Source organism: Osmia lignaria, chromosome 11 (assembly GCF_051020975.1).
Source record: "Osmia lignaria lignaria isolate PbOS001 chromosome 11, iyOsmLign1, whole genome shotgun sequence".
NCBI lineage: Eukaryota > Metazoa > Arthropoda > Insecta > Hymenoptera > Megachilidae > Osmia > Osmia lignaria.
In genome coordinates this window covers 2,091,310-2,111,139 of record NC_135042.1, presented here as the reverse complement: position 1 = coordinate 2,111,139, position 19,830 = coordinate 2,091,310, and the positions used below count along the sequence as shown (strand labels likewise).

The window sequence follows — 19,830 nt, the reverse complement described above, 5'->3', positions numbered from 1 at the left end:
GCATTATATTTACTTATTTATTTAAAACCTAATGCAAATATATAAAGTAACTATAATTCAAATTACGTCGTGTTTGATCTTGTTTTAATCGAAAAATTTCATCAATACGCTAGTGGAAGTTTCATTCAAAAGAAAAATCAGTCATTATAAAGCAACGAAGCGTAAGTGCAGATTAAGTACACAAAAAAAACATAAGGTTTATACCAAGCTTAACATTTTTTATTGTATTATGGTAATCACTATATTATAGTTTTGATTCCTTGGTTGTATTATAGGAAAGTAAAATATGCAATATCGTATAAGCGTGGACCAGGTGCAATAGTTGCAAGAAACCTGATATGTATATAACAAATTAAATGAGGAATCAAGTTGTATCTAATATATCTTTCATTGTAATGACCATTCAGAGAATAAAATTATAATAGTTGTAAGGAATAAGAAATAAAACTAACAAACCGTTAAAGATTGAAATTTCTTTATATCCTTACAATTGAACCTAACCAATTTTCCTCGTATGTCTTCGGATTTACGTATTGTAATAGTTAGAATAACTGTAATATCTAATTGAAGAAATTACTTCTGTATCACGTACTTTTATCATATGTACGTACATACATATGTATATATATAAAACTTAAATATTAAAAAAAATATCAAAGAAAGATGCAGTTCAACTCCTTCTTTTAACTGCTTCCCAGGTTAATGTATTTCATAGTATTAATGTATTAAAAATGTATTTTTATGTATTAAAAAAACGTTAATGCATTAAGAATCAGAACTGAAACCGTAGAATCGGGATTCGAACTGAATCTTCTGGTTTCTCACTTCTACCATATTGCCATGGACGAAATTATATTATTTTGTCGATTCGTCGATGCTGCTGCCACGTGCTTTAGCGGTTTGAGCATCGAGCCGATAACGTAGAAATGACGAAAGCAGCCGAACTCTGCCAAACCCGCAGAGCTCACACGGACACGTGGGACAACGCGCTTGTGTTAGATGAAACAACTGCGGTAGGGGAATCACTGGGACGTCGTGGGACGTCGTGGAGAGGGTAAAAATTTGTCCCACGTCCCACGGTTCTGGCATCACTGCCTCGGATCTCTCACTCGTTTCTCGCATTTTCTATCGTCCCGTTTCAAGAACAAAGTCAAGCCGAATAGGTACCTGCTTCGAAATAAGCAACTGTTCGGTCCCGAGCCACTTGCTTATTTCGAAGCATTACTGTACATACTTGTTTCTAATATGTTGCTAGTACTTTTTGAAATTCATTAGGATCCTCCGGAATGTTTTGTTTATTTCCTTCTTTGGCCGACTTCTCGTTGCTGTTCCCCTGATTTCTCTGTAAAATTAATTCACTAAAATATATATTTTTATCGTTTAAAAAAATTACAATTTGTTGAAATAAAAAAAAAATAGAGAATGGTAATTTCTCAACTTTTTTCTGTTAGTCTATAATGAAAATTTGTAATGACTTTCGTAGATTCAGATAAGTTATGTGTATGCTAAAAATTTCATCTATATCAGTGAACGCATTTAAAAATTATAAATGATTAAAATTTCCGAAAATCGTGACTTTTCATTTGAGAACTCGCACAACACATAGAAGAATAAAAGTGATAAAGATATTGAGCGTAAAGGTACTTACATTCGGCTCTGTATTTTCGGTGATCACAGTGTTGCCTTGGCTGCAATCCATTTTTTCCTAAAAATATGCACAGTGAATAATAAAAACTTGTTATTTCATAAAATAAGGAAGACACGAATGTATGTGCGTCTTGAAGGTACTTACCATCTTGGATTTCTGATGCTCTCTCTGATTTTCTTTTGTTTTCCGCACAACGGTGAACACGCGCAAGAAAGCAATAGTTTTCAGTAGAGTTTTCATTTGTTATGTATTATTTATAATTTGTTGTGTATTATTTATAACTTGTTGTGTATAATTTATAACTTTTGAACTATTTCATTTTTATACATTATTGTGTTAATTGTGTGAATATGGAACGAAAAGAAGAAAGTGAAAATGCAAGAAGCAGAATGCATTTGAAAGGGAATAAGAAAAATCGGAGTTATACCATATTTTGCAAAGCGTGTATCTAAAAATAAAAAACGGCAAGAAAGGTAAGTTATGTTTTATATTATATGTTTGCATGAAGTCATTAGTTTTCGATGCAGTAATATCATGGTATTTTATAATATGTAATACAATATTACATATTCCCTTCTCTCATTCTCTCCCTTCTTTCATTTTTTATATTGGAGCTCTCCTTTGCGCGTTCGGTGCCTACCATGATTGCGCGTACCATCGACTCCAATTCTCGGGCCCCTCTCCGCTATTTGTCTCCCATTCACATGTTTTGAAAGCGGATATCCAGTGAAATTTCGCGTCGATCGTGTGTACGAGAACGCTCGCGACAAAAGACGATCTCGCCGTATTTATTTATAGTAATAAATATCATTTCTCTAATATTGACCATTTTATTTTCATTATCAATATTATACCATGAAATTACTAAATCAATTCTAAACTGTAAATTTACGCATTATGACTTGAGCTTCGCTCTTATCGGCCGTCCCGCGATGCCCGCGTTTTTTTCATCTTTGTTACGGTTACAATGTCTGTTATCAATTATCGTTTCTTACAAACTCGGATTATTATAAATCAGAGCTGTGCAAGATTTCCACTTTTCAGCCTATTTTCAGCTTGCTCCGCCAACCGCTATTCCCCTTGCCGCGACGTTCAGCGCGCAGCGTACGAAGCATTCAAGGCTCAAGAGCGTATCACTCGTAAACATATGCTGGCAACCACTTAAAAAAAAACGCATCGACAATAGTACCTCGTGGGTGAGGTGGGAAGCTATTGCCAGCGTACGTTTATGAGTGATACGCTCCTGAGCCTCGAACGGATCGTAGGTTGCGTGCTGAATGTCGCGGCAAGGGGAATAGCGGTACGCGGAGCCAGCTGAAAATCAGCTGAAAAGGGCAAATCCTACCGAGCTCTGTTATAAATAATTCGACGTATATCGTGTTTCGACTGAATTGTCACGTGAAAAATTTCAAAAGTACGGCCCTGATCCATTGAAACATTGGCAATTTTACGCTGCTCCAGCTTTCATTCCATCTTTCTCCTTTAGAATAGAGGCCCGGAAAATGAGTGAGAGGTCTGTGAAAGCGAGAAGCCGATGTTTTGTTTGGGTGAAGGCAATTAGTAGAAGAACGATGGAATATGCTTTCTCATTCTAGTATTAGCTATTCTGATGTGTTCCGAGCCTCTCATGCTATCCTTCTCTTTTACGACCGTGTTTTACTACAAAGGCGAGCCGCGGCGACAGAGTCTTGCCGCCCAGTCATAGAATTTCGAGTATCCTCTACCGTCATTGCAACATTTAGATTCCGAACACAGTCGCAATCTCGGAGGAATTAGTATACTGCGAGTAACAACAATATACAAAATATACAAAACTCCTTGTCGATGCGCCAGTGAAAAAGAGTTTCACAATTAAATTTTCTTTATTTCTTCAAGAGTGGCATTTAAAACATCTTTTCGTATATTATATATCCATTTATGTATATCAATAATTTAGGGAACATTTTGAATATTTGTAATTACATGTCCTGTGTATTCCTAGCAATAATTATATAACATTCGTACACAGATGTGCACTAATATTTCGTCAAAAGAAATAAGAGGGAGTATAACACGCAATTAGTAAATTGGAGCATGTTTCGATCATGTGCTTCTACATGCCTTCGGAAACGCATAGTGCGAGAATGAGAGGGCATGCTATATTCTATCCTTGTTCAAAAAGTAACATCGCTGCTCGGCCGATCGCTTTATGATTTACCGCTACCTCGGATCTCTCACTCGTTTCTCGCGTTCTCTATCGTCCCGTTTCGAGAACAAAGTCAAGCCGAATAGCATACCTGTTTCGAAATAAGCAACTGTTCTGTCCCGAGCCACTTGCTTATTTGGAGGCAATCCTGTATGACTCGAATGTGTCGGATTACCCGTCGCGATCAAGCTATCAGCTGCGATCAAGGTACTCGAACATTTGAACGGTTCGGTTTCTTTCTCTCTTTCTCTCTCTCTCTCTCTCTCTCATGCACACTCGCTTCATTCGTTGAACTTCACACTACCTTCCGTAATAAGCAATTGTTTTTATTTGGTACCTGCATGTGTGTGTGTGTTATTTCTACTTAGGCGTCGTTTGAAGAAGGCAGCGTACCTCGCGGTAGGTCAGAGCACCTGTACCGTAGACGATGCAGGTACCAGCTCTTCCGAAATGCTCCGACACTCGCCTGTTACGACTGATTATTCTGCGATTGAAGAACCTTCCACTTCTTATAAGATGCTTCCACACTCGCCTACTGCGAATGATTTTTCGACCGTGGAAGCGTATGAAGAAAACGTGGAAGAAATTGAGGCGTATGAAGAAATCGTGGAAGAAATTGAAGCGTACGAAGAAATCGTGGAAGAAATTGAAGCGTACGAAGAAAACGTGGAAGAAATTGATGCGTACGAAGAAAACGTGGAAGATATTGAAGCGTACGAAGAAAACGTGGAAGATATTGAAGCATACGAAGAAAACGTGGAAGATATTGAAGCGTACGAAGAAAACGTGGAAGATATTGAATCTGATTTAGAAGATTATGCATTAATAGAAACAGCAGAACCACCGCAGTTAGAAGAAAAATCAGTTTCTAGCGGGATAGATTTCGTCGATTTTCAACATGTTTTCAAGCAAATAATACAGCTTGGAAAACATTCAAGTATCGGCTGTGGCGTGGAACACTTTCAAATAATTGGATGTCAACAAAACGGACTTGAAAAAAAGTACAAAGTAAAATGCCAAATGTGTAATCACGTTGAGTGCGTATCGTGCCTTCAGAACAGTGATAACACGATGGACATCAACCGCAGCGCTGTTTCCGGTACAATGATGACAGGCGGCGGATACAATCAACTAGAAGAAATACTTTCTGGCATGAACGTGTCCTGCATGAGCAAGAGAATTTACGAAAAATGCCAAGATGAAATAATCGATGCGTTCAAATTGGCTGCGCAACGAGAAATAGAAGACGCAGGGAAATTAGAAAAAGAGCTAGCCATAGCAAGAGGCGATATGCTTCCAGGCTGTAATTTACCATGCATTCCAGTTGTCGCAGATGGCAGCTGGATGAAGAGATCATACCGTGGAGGTGATTACAACTCTCTGTCTGGTGTAGGAGCCATCGTGGGATACCACACCAAAAAGGTGCTCTACATCAATGTAAAAAATAAATTTTGTATAATTTGCCAAACCGCTGCCAAGAAGAAGGAAGAGGCACGGCAGCATCGTTGCTTTAAAAATTGGGGTCGTAACCAGAATTCAACTGGTATGGAAAGTGCTGCTATTGTAGACGGATTTAAATGCAGCATACAAATGCACGGCCTGATATATTCAATATTAGTTGCCGATGGAGATAGCAGTGTGTACAAAAAGATATTGGACAATGATCCATACAAAGAATATATGGTGCATGTACGAAAAATTGAATGTACCAATCACCTGCTACGCAACTTTAGTAGAAAAATAAATGAGATCACCACAAAAGGCCGCTTCAAGGAACTACGAGCTATTGTAAAAGAGAATGCCCTTCGCCTGCGCACTGGTGTGAAAAAAGCTGCAGAATACCGATTCAAAGAGAAAGTAACACTCGCTGATCAAATAAAAAATTTAAAAACAGATATGAAAAATGTAGCGAATCATGTTTTCGGTGAACATCAGGAGTGTCAACGACTAGCATACTTCTGCAACAAATACTCTGACCCGAACGGAGTGAACTATGTTCCACAATTGAAAGAATGCGGTATTTATCAAAGCATTGAAGAAGCAATGCAACCGCTCTTTCCTCAAGCTGAAAGCTTGTTATATGGATTAAATAATAATGCAGTGGAGAGTTTCAATAACATAATTGCGAAATTCATCGGTGGCAAAAGAATAAACTTTGGACGCAAGGGCTCGTATCAGGGTAGAGTCTCTGCTGCTGTTCTTCATTTCAATTCAAGAGAGTCGTTCAGCCGATTGAGTACTGCTATGAACAAGGAACCGACAGCCATCGTACAAAATATGGAACAACGACGTAAGCATGCATCGCAAATGGCAGCGAAATATAAGCAAAATGCCAAAGCATGTTCTTCTCGATACGAAAAACAATCGTGCGACAAAGATTACGGCCCCACGGCAGAAAAACCAGATATGGAAGAAGCAGTATTCTCTTCTGAGTGTGAGAGGCACATGCTTACACTCCTTCAGTGGCAAACGATGAGATATAAAATTGAAGCAGAAACTCGCGATCAGGCCAAGAGCGAAAAATGGATAGCCTACCGTAAAAAATTATTAACTGCATCGCATTTCGGCAAGGTATGCCGATTGAGAAAGAATACACCAAGAGGAAATACGATAAAGAGTATAATGTATCCGCAAATTCAATATTTGCGTTCCCTTGAATACGGAAGAGAGAACGAGGCAAATGCCTTGAGACAATTGGAAACGGAAATGGGAATCCATATTCTACCGTGTGGTTTATTCATCGATGCCGTTGTGCCTTATTTAGGTGCAACTCCTGACGGCCTCGTGGACGATGATACTATCGTCGAAGTGAAATGCCCTGAATCGGCGAAGGATTTATCGCCTGCTGAAGCAATAGAGCAACTTCCTGCAATACGGCGTATTTTCCGGGGTGATGAAATGAATAAAATTCATCATTACTATTATCAAGTGCAAGGACAGTTACACATAACGAATAGACAATGTGCTCTATTCTGTTTATGGACAAAGAAAGGAATAAAAATTACAAAAGTACAAAGAGACGACAGATTCTGGGCAACAGAAATGGAGCAAAAACTGAAAAGGTTTTATGAAGACTCCATGTTGCCAGAAATTATAGACAGCAGATTTAATCGGCAGCAACCTATTAGAGAGCCTGCATACATAAAACAGAGCAACAATACATGTACCAGTACACAAGAAAGTACATGTGACGATGTACATACATAAAAATCAGAATTGCACCGACGAGTGCACACAGTTCATATGATGAAGTTCATATGATGAATAAACGATTGCAATATAAGGTCGCAATGCACCTGCGGGTGCACACAGCTCATATGATGAGCTGTTCTATAGTCCATTGCGACTGCACCGTCGAGTACCCACAGCTCATATGATGGGCTGTTCTATAGTCTATTGAGACTACACTCGGCGGTGCACACACCACACATGATGAGGTGTATAATAAACGATTGCAATATAAGGTCGCAATGCACCTGCGGGTGCACACAGCTCATATGATGAGCTGTTCTATAGTCTATTGCGACTGCACCGTCGAGTACCCACAGCTCATATGATGAGCTGTTCTACAGTCTATTGAGACTACACTCGGCGGTGCACACACCACACATGATGAGGTGTATAATAATATCTTTGACGGGGGTGGTGGTGGGTCTCTTCACACTCTCCTATTAATTTTTACTTTCCTAATAGTGGATTCATCAGGAAATGTAAGTAACAGATTTTACATTCAAATAGTATAAAATCAAAAAGAAATTGTTATATTTCTTTTTACAGATCAAACCTGGATGTGCAGCATGATAGTACAAGCGATCCGGAATCGTCTCAACCAAATTGTATACATAATGTTTGTTCAATAATTGCTTTCAATTATCTTATAAGTGTATAGAGTTCATGTTCTATTGTATTATTTTATTAATAAAAAAGGCTTCCCTTTTTGTTTAAATAATTCGCTATTTATTTACTAATCTAACCATAACCTAACCGTTTAGTATTTTTATATAAAAAAAGATGTAACCTAAGAAACTTTATTTTTCTGGGATTTCCCATCATTTATTTATCCAACGTAACATATTGTAGTATAAGCATATTTGGATTAATTAAAAGTATAATAAATTTGCACTATCAACCAAACTTTGCGTTTAAATTTTGTCAAGTACAATGCGACAGCTGACTATTTCTTTTACATTCAGAATAGAATACAGAATTAGAAAAAAGCGCCCTCTCGTTTTCATCGGCCACCCGTATGTCTATGGGTATTACCATTTTTGTGCAGAAAAATCTGCTGTAATACCGACCGGCCAAATCGGAGAGGTCACGTGCCGTGTCTACCCCCTTAAGACCTTGAGGTCAGACTTGAGGTTGTTCATCTAGTAAGTAGAAGGCGTTTATAAAAGTTGGTGTCAAATTTCAGCAACATGTAGTACTCTTTAAATAAACAAATGTCTTAATACACATGTGTCTATAAACCATTAGTTTCAAAGTTACAAGACGTTGTTGTTATCAATTGTGAAGTATTACCTATGGAAAATAGGTGGCGAAATAAAATTAATTTACAAAACAAAGTAGTCTTTTACTGATTGAATTTATTTAAACCACATGAAAAGGCACGTCTTTACTTAACGGAGAGAACAATAAGAATGAATGTCGAGAACGAAAATTCGTCACGACAGCAACTGAGTATAAAGAACATAGCTGCATCTTCTTGACTCGAAACTTGAGAGTTAAACATATACGAGGATATTTCAAAGATAATTTTTGTTAATAAATCAACATTGCCTTTACAGCATGCATATGTTTGTTATGTTCCATGTTCATTTCGGCATACACTTCTGCCCGTTTGCTTGCCCGTACGCATGCGTTGGAATATCGGTGATTTCTGAACAATTTTCAATACGCTCTTTCAGTTCATTCAACAAAGTCACTAGTCACCAATCCACCTTTTCAACCGACTTCGAATAAAATAATTTTTAACAAAATATACAACCGACTACAAAATCCGCTAAAAAGTATAAAATAATTTTTATTTCATTTATACCAATGCTCCACAACTATTAATAAAACCTATTTAAGAGAGTAGACACGGCACGTGACCTCTTCGATTTGGGACCTCGGTATTACAGCAGTTTTTTCGTTGGGCCTGGTGGAGCCACTTGCGTGGTCTGTTACGAACTTGAAAGGTTTAATTCTCAGCTAGCGTGCGCGAAACAGACACATTCAAACGCTGATCTCGCAAGAGGCATCGCCACGATACGAAAGCGAAACATTGGCGCATGTTTAGAGTGAGATGTACGGTGATCATGCTATCCTTCTTTCAACCCAAATGATAGAATTGTCTCGCTCCAATAAATTTTGACTGACCAAACGCGTAGATTTTATATAGCGCACCGTAGCAGCCCTCGCTGCTGAATAAAATATGCCTACTCCGAAGAACCGAAGGAACGTGCAATCTGAGTATTTTTTTAGGAAAAGTTATTAGCTTTTTTAAATAAATGTTTTTTAATTCATAAAAGCATACAAGGTGCGTCATGCAATTGGGACGAGTTATATCTTTAATTTGGTAAAAGATAGGAAAAAGCTGTTCATGTAAAAGTACAATGGTATGATAATGTTTATTTTTCTATGACTTCATTTTCTTCGTGAATGCAACGATGCACTAAAAAAATGCAGATGCACTTTTTATTTAAATAGAATTGCATTTTTTTCTTTACTCGTATCAATTCCTTGGAACATTCTGCATAAAAAAGTTCTATGGTACTATTAGAACTAATAAATGGAGGTACCTCGCGTCTATACAGTAAAAGCTGAATATATGCAACAGAGATTGGAAACCAGACGTTGCATATATCCAGCCGTGATGTCGAATTTCGGATTACATACGACGACCAGCCAAGCGTAAACCTAGAAAGGGACAGACAGTGGAGGAGAGAGAGAGAGGCCCAATGATCGGTGTGACTAATACTAATTCAATTATAAAATTTTTCTATTTCTGACTTTTTTTTACTGAAACTTTTACTAGCGCATTGGTGAAATTTTTCTGATTAAAATGATACCAAACACAATATAGTTTGAATGGGGCGAGGTTTGTTATGGGGCGCTGTGAAAAATCCAGGCGGGCGGCAGTCAAAACTTAGCGAAAAGGCACAATCTCAACATTCAGAATGAGAGAAGGACAGCATGACTGTAGTGCGTCTCACTCAGTGTTCGGGCGATGGTGCCTTTTTCGCTTTCCTTCGCAGCTACTGATTAGATCAGTGTTCGCAGCATAGTTCGAGTGACGTAATCAAGCTAACGCTTGATTCTGACTACGATTTCAAATCGGCAGCCTTTCTACTTGGACGCCACCTTATAACTACTAGCTGAACTAAATTTGTCACGTGACTTGCTCTGTATGATCTAGATAATGGCGGAACTCGTCTGTGGGAATGTAATTACGGGAATCGGTTCTTCGTCCTTATATGAGAAGATCTTGAGCTGAATAAGGGCTCATTCGAAAGAGGAAGGTTCAATGCAGGGCGGTCAACTCACTGTTTGAGTCACAAAACTCTTTTAGTGGCCTAAAAATGCTTCGATTCCGCAACTGCATTTTGTCGATTTTTTCCGCTACTTTGGACACTGATATTGTTAAATATAGACACAATCTCGTTAAACCATGAGTAGACCGCCCTGCATTGGACCTTCCTCTTTTGAATGAGCCCTCACCCAGCTCCAAGTGTTCTCATATAAGGACAAATAACCGATTCCCGTAAACCCATTAATAGGCCCATATTTGTCGGCAATGTCACCTCGCTGCATTACCCGTGTCTACCCCCTTAACCGTCAGGATGGCCGAGTGTAAGAGTGGTGAGTGTAAGAGTGATGCGAGGGCCACTATATTAATATGACTGTCCCTGCAATTCCAGAATTTTCTATGACAACGAATGTTATTAACAAAAGATGTAAAACAGATCATTCTCGATTTAGCCGTTGACGAATAAAGTCTACAAATTGGTCTACGAAATCGCATATTTGACCACACGTTGACGGACCGTAATTCAACGCGTCCGCCTTTAGTTTAAATGATCCAATCTAACATTCATTTACGATTCAGACTGTGGTACACGCATATTAAAATCTCCATTATATCCCGGTGGAGGATAGCGCGTATCCGGCAAACTGTGTTGCGTCATCGATTTACGCACGTTATTTTCGCAAAAGTTCGGCGACGGTTCTTCTGTGTACGAACTTCTTCTATTATAATATTGACGGTTACCGTGGTCGTAGTTCCACCGACCTCGAAAATTGTTATTTACCATACGATTTCTATACACGTCTATCTGTCTTACTCTAACGCCTGGTCAATCGGTCGGTGTGCGCCGAAAACGTTCTTTCGGGCAAAAATGCTCAAGTGAGTACGGCCCGTTAATGTGTTCGCGAAGGCCCAGAGCACGAAGGAACGCTTTTTGACCGCTGTAGCCTCGTACTCACTAGAGCATTCGTGCGCCGAAAACGATCCGTTATGAGTTCGCAAAGGCCCTGGGCACGAACGAACGCTTTCCGACGGCTGTCGGTCCATCAAAGGATATTCGTGCGAACAATTCTACTGTGCCGATTACAAATTTCCAAGTACCGTTAGTCGACCGCTGTCGAATTTACCCTTCGGAAAAACTCAGTTTATGATATGGCCTGATGAACCGTCATAAACTGATTTTCGAAATCCGGAACAATTTTTGATATTAATTGTTTGGATACTTTAAACAGATACTTGAAGGCTCGTATATGAATCTCGCGTTGTTAAAAAACGTTAAGGTAGCGTTATAGCTAAGCGTTCCTTCACCGTCATTTCAGCTTTTCTGAATCTGGTGTCGTTTTTTTGAATTTTGGGACCGATAGCGTTTATTAAAAATTCAAAATCTTTTGATAACATCCGCACAAAATTTTTATAATGTCCACTAGCTTCTACCTGTAAATCTCTAACTAGTTTTTCACCACTAGAGGTTGCTCTATTTTTATACATCTAACTAATCCACCATCGTTTATCTTGATTTTTTCTTCTTCTTTTTCTTTTAATTATTGTGTTCATAATAATATACGCTGCACTGACGATCGTGACATCTGTTCCTGTCGACATTCTGACTTCGACTGGTTTACGGTAGAAAGAACCTTTCTACATAGAACCCAGATACAAAGGTTTACGGTACCCCAGGTAGAAAGATTTGCGCGAACAGCCGAAGAAATTTCACGTTCGTCCGCCAAGAGCATTTGTTTGGGCAAAATGCACAAGTCACTACGAGGCTTAATGTTTACGTTCGCGTTCCCTCTGCCTCTCCGCGTGCACCGCGTCTAACAAGTAAACCTATGGAAGTGTCAGACTCCGATTTTTCTGAAATTTGGATATGTTATAATACATGAAAAACTAAGGGACACGTATTTTTTTTTATCGGCGGAAAAACACCTTTAGGAGATGAAACGACCCCTCGAAAATGGGGGGTAAGATGGAAAAATTGCGATATCTTTGAGACCAGTGAAGCGATTTTGATGATTTTTGGTATGAAAGTATCTTTCGATAGAAGACGAAAGTCGGCCTAGGTGTGTTGGAAGAGGAGTGAAAATTAGGGGGTGAACTACCCCTAAACTGACCAATTTCTTGCTGCAAAAAATCAGTTTTGATCTGATCGAAGTAAAATCTGTTAAAACTTCAAGAGGAAAGTTAATTATGGAACACATATTTTTTGTTTTGTTTTATATAAATATTTGGGGGGTAAACAGCTCCTAAATTGCCGCGCTCGTTTGGCATTGCGCATGAAACACCTTGTGGAACTATATTTTTTAACTGTTCGATCTTTTTAATATATTGGTTTTTTAAATCGCTGAATTCGAATCTTAAATCAGATTTTCAAAATTCAATATGGTGGATCCAATATGGTGGACGAAACCTAGAAAAATTACTTGAATAAACAGTAACTTGACATGGGGCTTTCAAAATTCAATGAGATCAACTTTTGACATTTATTGTTAGTTATGTGAAGTGAATGTTTTGCATACATGATATTCGTTAAAAAATTTCAGAAAAATCGGAGTCTGACACTTCCGTAGGTTTGCTTGTAAGTAAGCTAACGTCTGGCTGATTGAATTTGAATCTTCTTTACAGAGGTCAACGCCTCTTTTACCTAAAACGGAAACTGTTGGACAATCGTATAATTTTTCTCGTACTCGAGCAATTTCGGCAACATATAATTAGCTTGCTTGAGTTGTTCATAATAGTACGTTTGCAAACCACCATCCGACTCGCGGTATTTACGACTCGACCATTTACTTTTAACTTTTACTCGAATTAGTACAGAATAAAATTCATTGCTGAAGGCACTTTTAAACTCGTCGAAAGATTCTAGTTGCTGTAAATTAAACCAAAGTTTCGCTTTTCCTTCTAATGCAATCTCTACGCCAATTAATTTCTTATCGTTTTTTATATTTTTAACACGAAAAAATTTTTCCAGATTCTCAAGAAATTCGAGCGGGTTATGTTCGTTTTCATCCGTAAATTTAGGTGACTTAATATCTAATTGTGTAATATTCATATTTCCCACAAGAGTACAGATCTCAGATGTACTTAAGTTTCTCGCTGTGATCGTCTCGCGATCCTGCTGTTCGCCATCTTGTGCGTTGTCCGCTGGATTCCGATGTCCGTTGACTCTTCGTATCTCTTCTATTTCTTTATGCGCCGTCTCCAATTCAGCTTTCAATTTCCGCAACTCTTCCGACTGTCTGGCCATTTGACTTCGTTGTTTCTGCGTCTCTTCGTTCGTCTTGGGCATTTCAATCTCGTCTTCCCTTGGTACGAACATCGTCTTTGTCTGCTTTTTCTTTGTTCCTATACGCTTATCGGTGTTATAAGTGTTAATAATTTTACGAGATAGTCTGCCTGACTTTGTTATATATATATATATCTCCGGATTCCATGCACAATGCAAAATTTGTACGTACTTATATTGACGATAAATATTGAGGTCCAAAATTAATCTTACTTAATTTTGCCGTAAGTTGGGCGCCATTGTAACATTTTAAAAGATAATACACTGACGTGTTGAACGATACTTTATAATTATGGCTCATTTGTGTTATACATTTGTAATAGACGGCGGATAACCCTTACAATTTTCTGGATGCGTCGAAGGATGATGTCTTCGGATCGTACGCAGATCGTCTCCTTGATTCTTGAGTGACAAATACGACGTCGGGGCAGCTCAGCCACTTTCTGGTGGTTCCGTCCAAATCTTCTTATAATAATATTAGCGGTTGTCTTTTCGTCGTCGATGTGCGTACGTTCGCGTCTCAGGCCGTTCTCTCTATTTCGCTCATCACGCGAGGGCCTTCGCAAGGCCGTCTAGAGACGGGCGCGACACCTAGAAACGCTCGTTACACTCGTTTATTATTCTGCATAATGATGTTAGATGTCACATCGTCAAATATCCAATTTACTAATTGTATGTTTGCGTTAATGCCTGTTTCATTACAACGGCGTTTAAATAGATTCAAAATAAGCCTCAAAGGGGTCTCCTCCTTAAAATTTTCACAAATAGAAAGCATAATAGTCTTAGTTAGTTAACACCTTACTGTAAGAAACTACTCACAGCTTATTCACCAACTATGTAAAAGGCGATGATATACTTTACTTGTTATCCAATTGTTTTATAAATTGGGATTTATTTTTAAATATGAGCATATGAAAGGAAGTGCCTTTATGAATTCATCTCCGTTATTAGTTCTATGTATCTTCCTTGCAGCCTCAGTAATGAGCTTGATGCACCGTTCAATTGCTTCAGTATAGTAGAGGAAGTTTGCAATATCAAAATTTGCAATCAATCTTCAACATCAAAATTGCACTATAACATTGTAGTATAACTACATCCAAAGGCGAGACCGTTCGCAATTTCATCGTCCCAAATTTAGTGCTCATGATTATACTACATACATTGATTGATTAATCAATAGCGAAGGGTAACAGCCCTTCTTTTTTAGATAACGTTACAACACAGATTATTCTAAGCTTCATTAAGAGGATACACATTCCTGATTTTTAGGACAAATTTTGTCCGTAGCATATGCCCCCTAACTATTCTCTGCTACACCACACCACTAACCCTCATATGGTGTACACAATTTGTATTAGTATAGATAGTTCTATATGACGTCATATAACCGTTACTTCTATCGCCAAATCTATCGATTTGGCGCCCCGACATAACCTTCCTTTACTTACTTCTGTCCGTGTATTTGGCAGCCGAATGTAAGTCAGCGGGCATAAAGGTTGATTCACTCACCAATGGACTCAAAAGCAGTGCTGTCACAATAGCATGAAGAGGCGCATGTTTCTTTTCTGTCATCGATATCCTGATGGCGATATCTCCGGTAGCTGAGACGGTCGTGTGCGTGAAGATGCATATAACGGAAAGGAAAGTCTTACTCTGTTCTCCACGATATTTAAATGGGATGGGATTTTCCTTTCCGTTAAACAGATTTTCTCAGCTGCACGAGACATCGCCGTCGAGGTATCGATGACAGAAAAAGGTCTTGGGCCTCTTCGTGCTTTTGTGGCAGTACTGCCTTTGAGTCTACTAACGAGAGGATCACCCTGTAGAATCTTTGAAAGCAATTCTTTGCGCTGAACTTTATTGAAGGCTCTTCTATATTCAAAAATATTACAGTGCAGTATTTGTCTTCCTCTATAAAGTTGATTGCTACCTTATCATTCTGTAAGTTTAATTTATTGTGCCGTGGTTTTTTAAGAACCTGATTTGATGCTATTAATCGCACCAAATCAGATTCTTAAAGTATTTAAAACCTATTTAAAATCTGAAATTTAAATCTACAATGTATTTATCTAATTTTACAGGTTTGCAGAACGTGTAACGCAACAGGACATGACTGTAGAATAGCAGAAGGAAGTAAGGCCGGTCCAGGAATAGATGGTGCTGATTTTGTCTTTTATGTGTCTGCAATGCAAACCAAAAGATGTCATAAAGGATTAACCGTAGCTTATGCGGCACATTGTCAACAAGAAGAAGCGTTAGATCGGTAAATTAATTATACTCCATTTCCGAAATATAATACGGTCATAAAATTGTTTAATCGCAAATGGACATAAAATTCGTACACCTAAATAAAAGTTTTCGAGAGATAAGAACCTCGAGCCTCAATCAAAATCATAGGATATAAAATCAGAATTAGTTTTTCTCGCTCTGTCTAAGGTGTTGACATTTTTATCCGTTCGCCATTGGGTGTCGTCACATCAATAAATGTGTTGATTTTATGCCTAACTTATGACCATATCATATTTTATCAGACCATACCATATCAGACCGAGTGTACCTATGTATTGTTCACTTAACTCAAAGCCAATAGCTTGTAACGGGGTCGGTCGGTTCGGTGCGCACGGCGTTGCGCACCGCGGCGGTTTTCCCCGTGCCAGGGTTCGCATGGGAACAGGTCGGTAAATAATGAGTCGGTGTTAGTAGAAAAATAAAAGGTTTATTCAGTCAAAGAGTGGGGGGGCGTCTAGCGGCGGCTGCCCTCGCCGGCTGGTCGGGCGGTGCTCTCCTGCCTCGGGAGCTACAATCAGAGTATCGTCTGGTGGTTAGACGCGTGGAGCCAAGCTTAAGCCTAATGTACAGGACTTATGAACTACGGTCGGAACCCGGTCCGTCACAGAAAGTACGCGGCCTTAATTCTAGCGCAGGTCGTAGCCATCGCTACGCGGTCTTACAAGCTAACGGCGCGATGTCGGAGCGCGGAGTGAAAGCGCTGAACGGAGCGCGAACGCAAACAAACGCAAACATACGCAAACGCAAGAGAGGTCGAGTCGGGATGGGATTGGCCCGGTTGGGCCGACGGTGTTTATTCAATCGCGCTGCGGTGTTTCGCGCTGCGGTGGAGTTGCGGCCCGCTTGCCTCACGCGGCTCGTCTTCTCGTACGCCGAGGTAGAACCGAACAGCGAACGAGTCGACGACCAATCCTGGCCAGCCTGGGTAACGCCACAAAGCTGCACGGAATCGGCTGCCAAAGGCAAATTGCGGTGCCGAGTAAGCTAGCGTTCGGAATCCCCGCGGAAGCACCAGCAGAGATTATGAACGCGCACTAGCTTGGTCACCCCGGGTCAACCACGGGACTGACGAGGCTAGGCGCCTACGGCCGCTGGACCTAGGGGAGCTGCCAGGTCGTAGCGTAGTGCAATGCTACGGCCCGTTGGCCAGCGATCTCTTCGCCAGGTCAGCCATGGCGTCGAGAGCTCTGGTGCTCCGGTCCGGACCTCCGAGGAGCAGTGATGCCAGAACCGTGGGACGTGGGACAAATTTTTACCCTCTCCACGACGTCCCACGACGTCCCAGTGATTCCCCTACCGCAGTTGTTTCATCTAACACAAGCGCGTTGTCCCACGTGTCCGTGTGAGCTCTGCGGGTTTGGCAGAGTTCGGCTGCTTTCGTCATTTCTACGTTATCGGCTCGATGCTCAAACCGCTAAAGCACGTGGCAGCAGCATCGACGAATCGACAAAATAATATAATTTCGTCCATGGCAATATGGTAGAAGTGAGAAACCAGAAGATTCAGTTCGAATCCCGATTCTACGGTTTCAGTTCTGATTCTTAATGCATTAACGTTTTTTTAATACATAAAAATACATTTTTAATACATTAATACTATGAAATACATTAACCTGGGAAGCAGTTAAAAGAAGGAGTTGAACTGCATCTTTCTTTGATATTTTTTTTAATATTTAAGTTTTATATATATACATATGTATGTACGTACATATGATAAAAGTACGTGATACAGAAGTAATTTCTTCAATTAGATATTACAGTTATTCTAACTATTACAATACGTAAATCCGAAGACATACGAGGAAAATTGGTTAGGTTCAATTGTAAGGATATAAAGAAATTTCAATCTTTAACGGTTTGTTAGTTTTATTTCTTATTCCTTACAACTATTATAATTTTATTCTCTGAATGGTCATTACAATGAAAGATATATTAGATACAACTTGATTCCTCATTTAATTTGTTATATACCTATCAGGTTTCTTGCAACTATTGCACCTGGTCCACGCTTATACGATATTGCATATTTTACTTTCCTATAATGCAACCAAGGAATCAAAACTATAATATAGTGATTACCATAATACAATAAAAAATGTTAAGCTTGGTATAAACCTTATGTTTTTTTTGTGTACTTAATCTGCACTTACGCTTCGTTGCTTTATAATGACTGATTTTTCTTTTGAATGAAACTTCCACTAGCGTATTGATGAAATTTTTCGATTAAAACAAAATCAAACACGACGTAATTTGAATTATAGTTACTTTATATATTTGCATTAGGTTTTAAATAAATAAGTAAATATAATGCAAATTATGTCGTGTTTGGTCTTATTTTGATCAGAAGAACCTTCCAATTACATTGGTAAAAGTTTCATTTAGCAAAAATGAAAAATAAAAAAGTTATAGTTAAATTAATATTGTCTCACTCAAATGTTTTTTCTCGGGCCCTTTAATTCTCGGATCTCTTTCTCTTTCGCTATTTGTCTTTTTCTACGTTCGCCAGCATTCAAGAACTCGCTCGAGCTGTGTCGTTCTGCCAGCCTCGCACACTTTCAGGAGAATCGGGAAAATCCAGCATAATAACACATTCTATGCTGAAAGAATATACTAAGTTATCTGTCTAAAAAAATTTTAATAAATCTGACAACAGATTTATTTTCGGGCTGCTTTTCTTAAGTAATCAGCATTTTACCAGTCTCCTGTACGGATCGGGTGTAGCAGTTTGTAGCAAACTCAACATGTTTTCGATATTATGTCTAATACACAACCGATCGAAAAATATTAAAAATCCAGGATATTTTGTGCCGTTTTTTATATGTCAAGGGTCATCGAAATGAAATAAATGATCAACAATGAATATTATAATAAAGGTGATCGCTGTTCATCTATTTCCTTTCTACGATGTATTTCTTCCACAAGAGACGGTTTCCTAACAATTTACAGTACAGTAAAATCTGGGTACATATAATGCAAGACGCCCGATCAAACTTCGACACCTCGCTCGGATATGCTTATGCAATGTTTTGATTCGATCTCTCTGACTTTTCGTCTACTTTTAACATCAATTTTAGCAAGTAATTACAATTCAAACTATATCGTGTTTGGTATCATTTTAATCAGATAAATCTGGCCAATACGCCAGTAAAAATTTCATTTAAAAAAAGTCAAAAATAAAAATGTTTTATAACTGAATTAGTATTAGTCACACCGATATGTTTCGGCTCTTTCGTTTGATCATTTGACCTCTCTCTCTCCTCCACTGCCTGTCGCTTTCTACGTTCACGCTTGGCTGGCGTCGCGCGTAACCCGAGATTCGACACCTCGCTTGGATCCCATCTCTCTTGCATATGTATATCCAGATTTTACTGTACTGTAAATTGTTAGGAAACCGTCTCTTGCGGAAGAAATACAGGATTGCCTCGAAATAAGCAAGTGGTCTCTGCTTCGAAATAAGCAACTGTTAGGTCTCGAGCCACTTGCTTATTTCGAGGCAATCCTGTACATCGTAGAAAGGAAATAGATGAACAGCGATCACATATACAGTAATGCTTCGAAATAAGCAAGTGGCTCGGGACCGAACAGTTGCTTATTTCGAAGCAGGTACCTATTCGGCTTGACTTTGTTCTTGAAACGGGACGATAGAAAATGCGAGAAACGAGTGAGAGATCCGAGATAGCGGCAAATCATAAAGTGATCGGCCGAGCAGCGATGTTATTTTTTGGACAAGGATAGAATATAACATGCCCTCTCATTCTCGCACTATGCTTTATTTCGAAGCAAATATACCAGACTGAGAAAGCATTATATATATTCCATCCTTCTTCTACTAACCGATGTCACTGCTCAGTCGAGCGTGAAATTTATTACCCTAAACATCGGCTTCGCGCTTTGATGGACCTCTCACTCGTTTCTCGT

At 39.1% G+C, this 19,830-nt stretch overlaps 1 protein-coding gene across 3 annotated transcripts in view; it reads left to right on the top strand.

The window, feature by feature from the left end:
* Positions 1-19,830, top strand: part of Invadolysin (leishmanolysin-like peptidase, invadolysin) — a 1,079,802-nt gene that overhangs the window by 801,982 nt on the left and 257,990 nt on the right. For all 3 annotated transcript variants that reach the window (XM_076690814.1, XM_076690812.1, XM_076690813.1), the window contains exon 7: positions 15,706-15,887. In XM_076690814.1, coding sequence (XP_076546929.1) covers positions 15,706-15,887 — 182 coding nt within the window. The remainder of the gene's footprint in view (positions 1-15,705; positions 15,888-19,830) is intronic.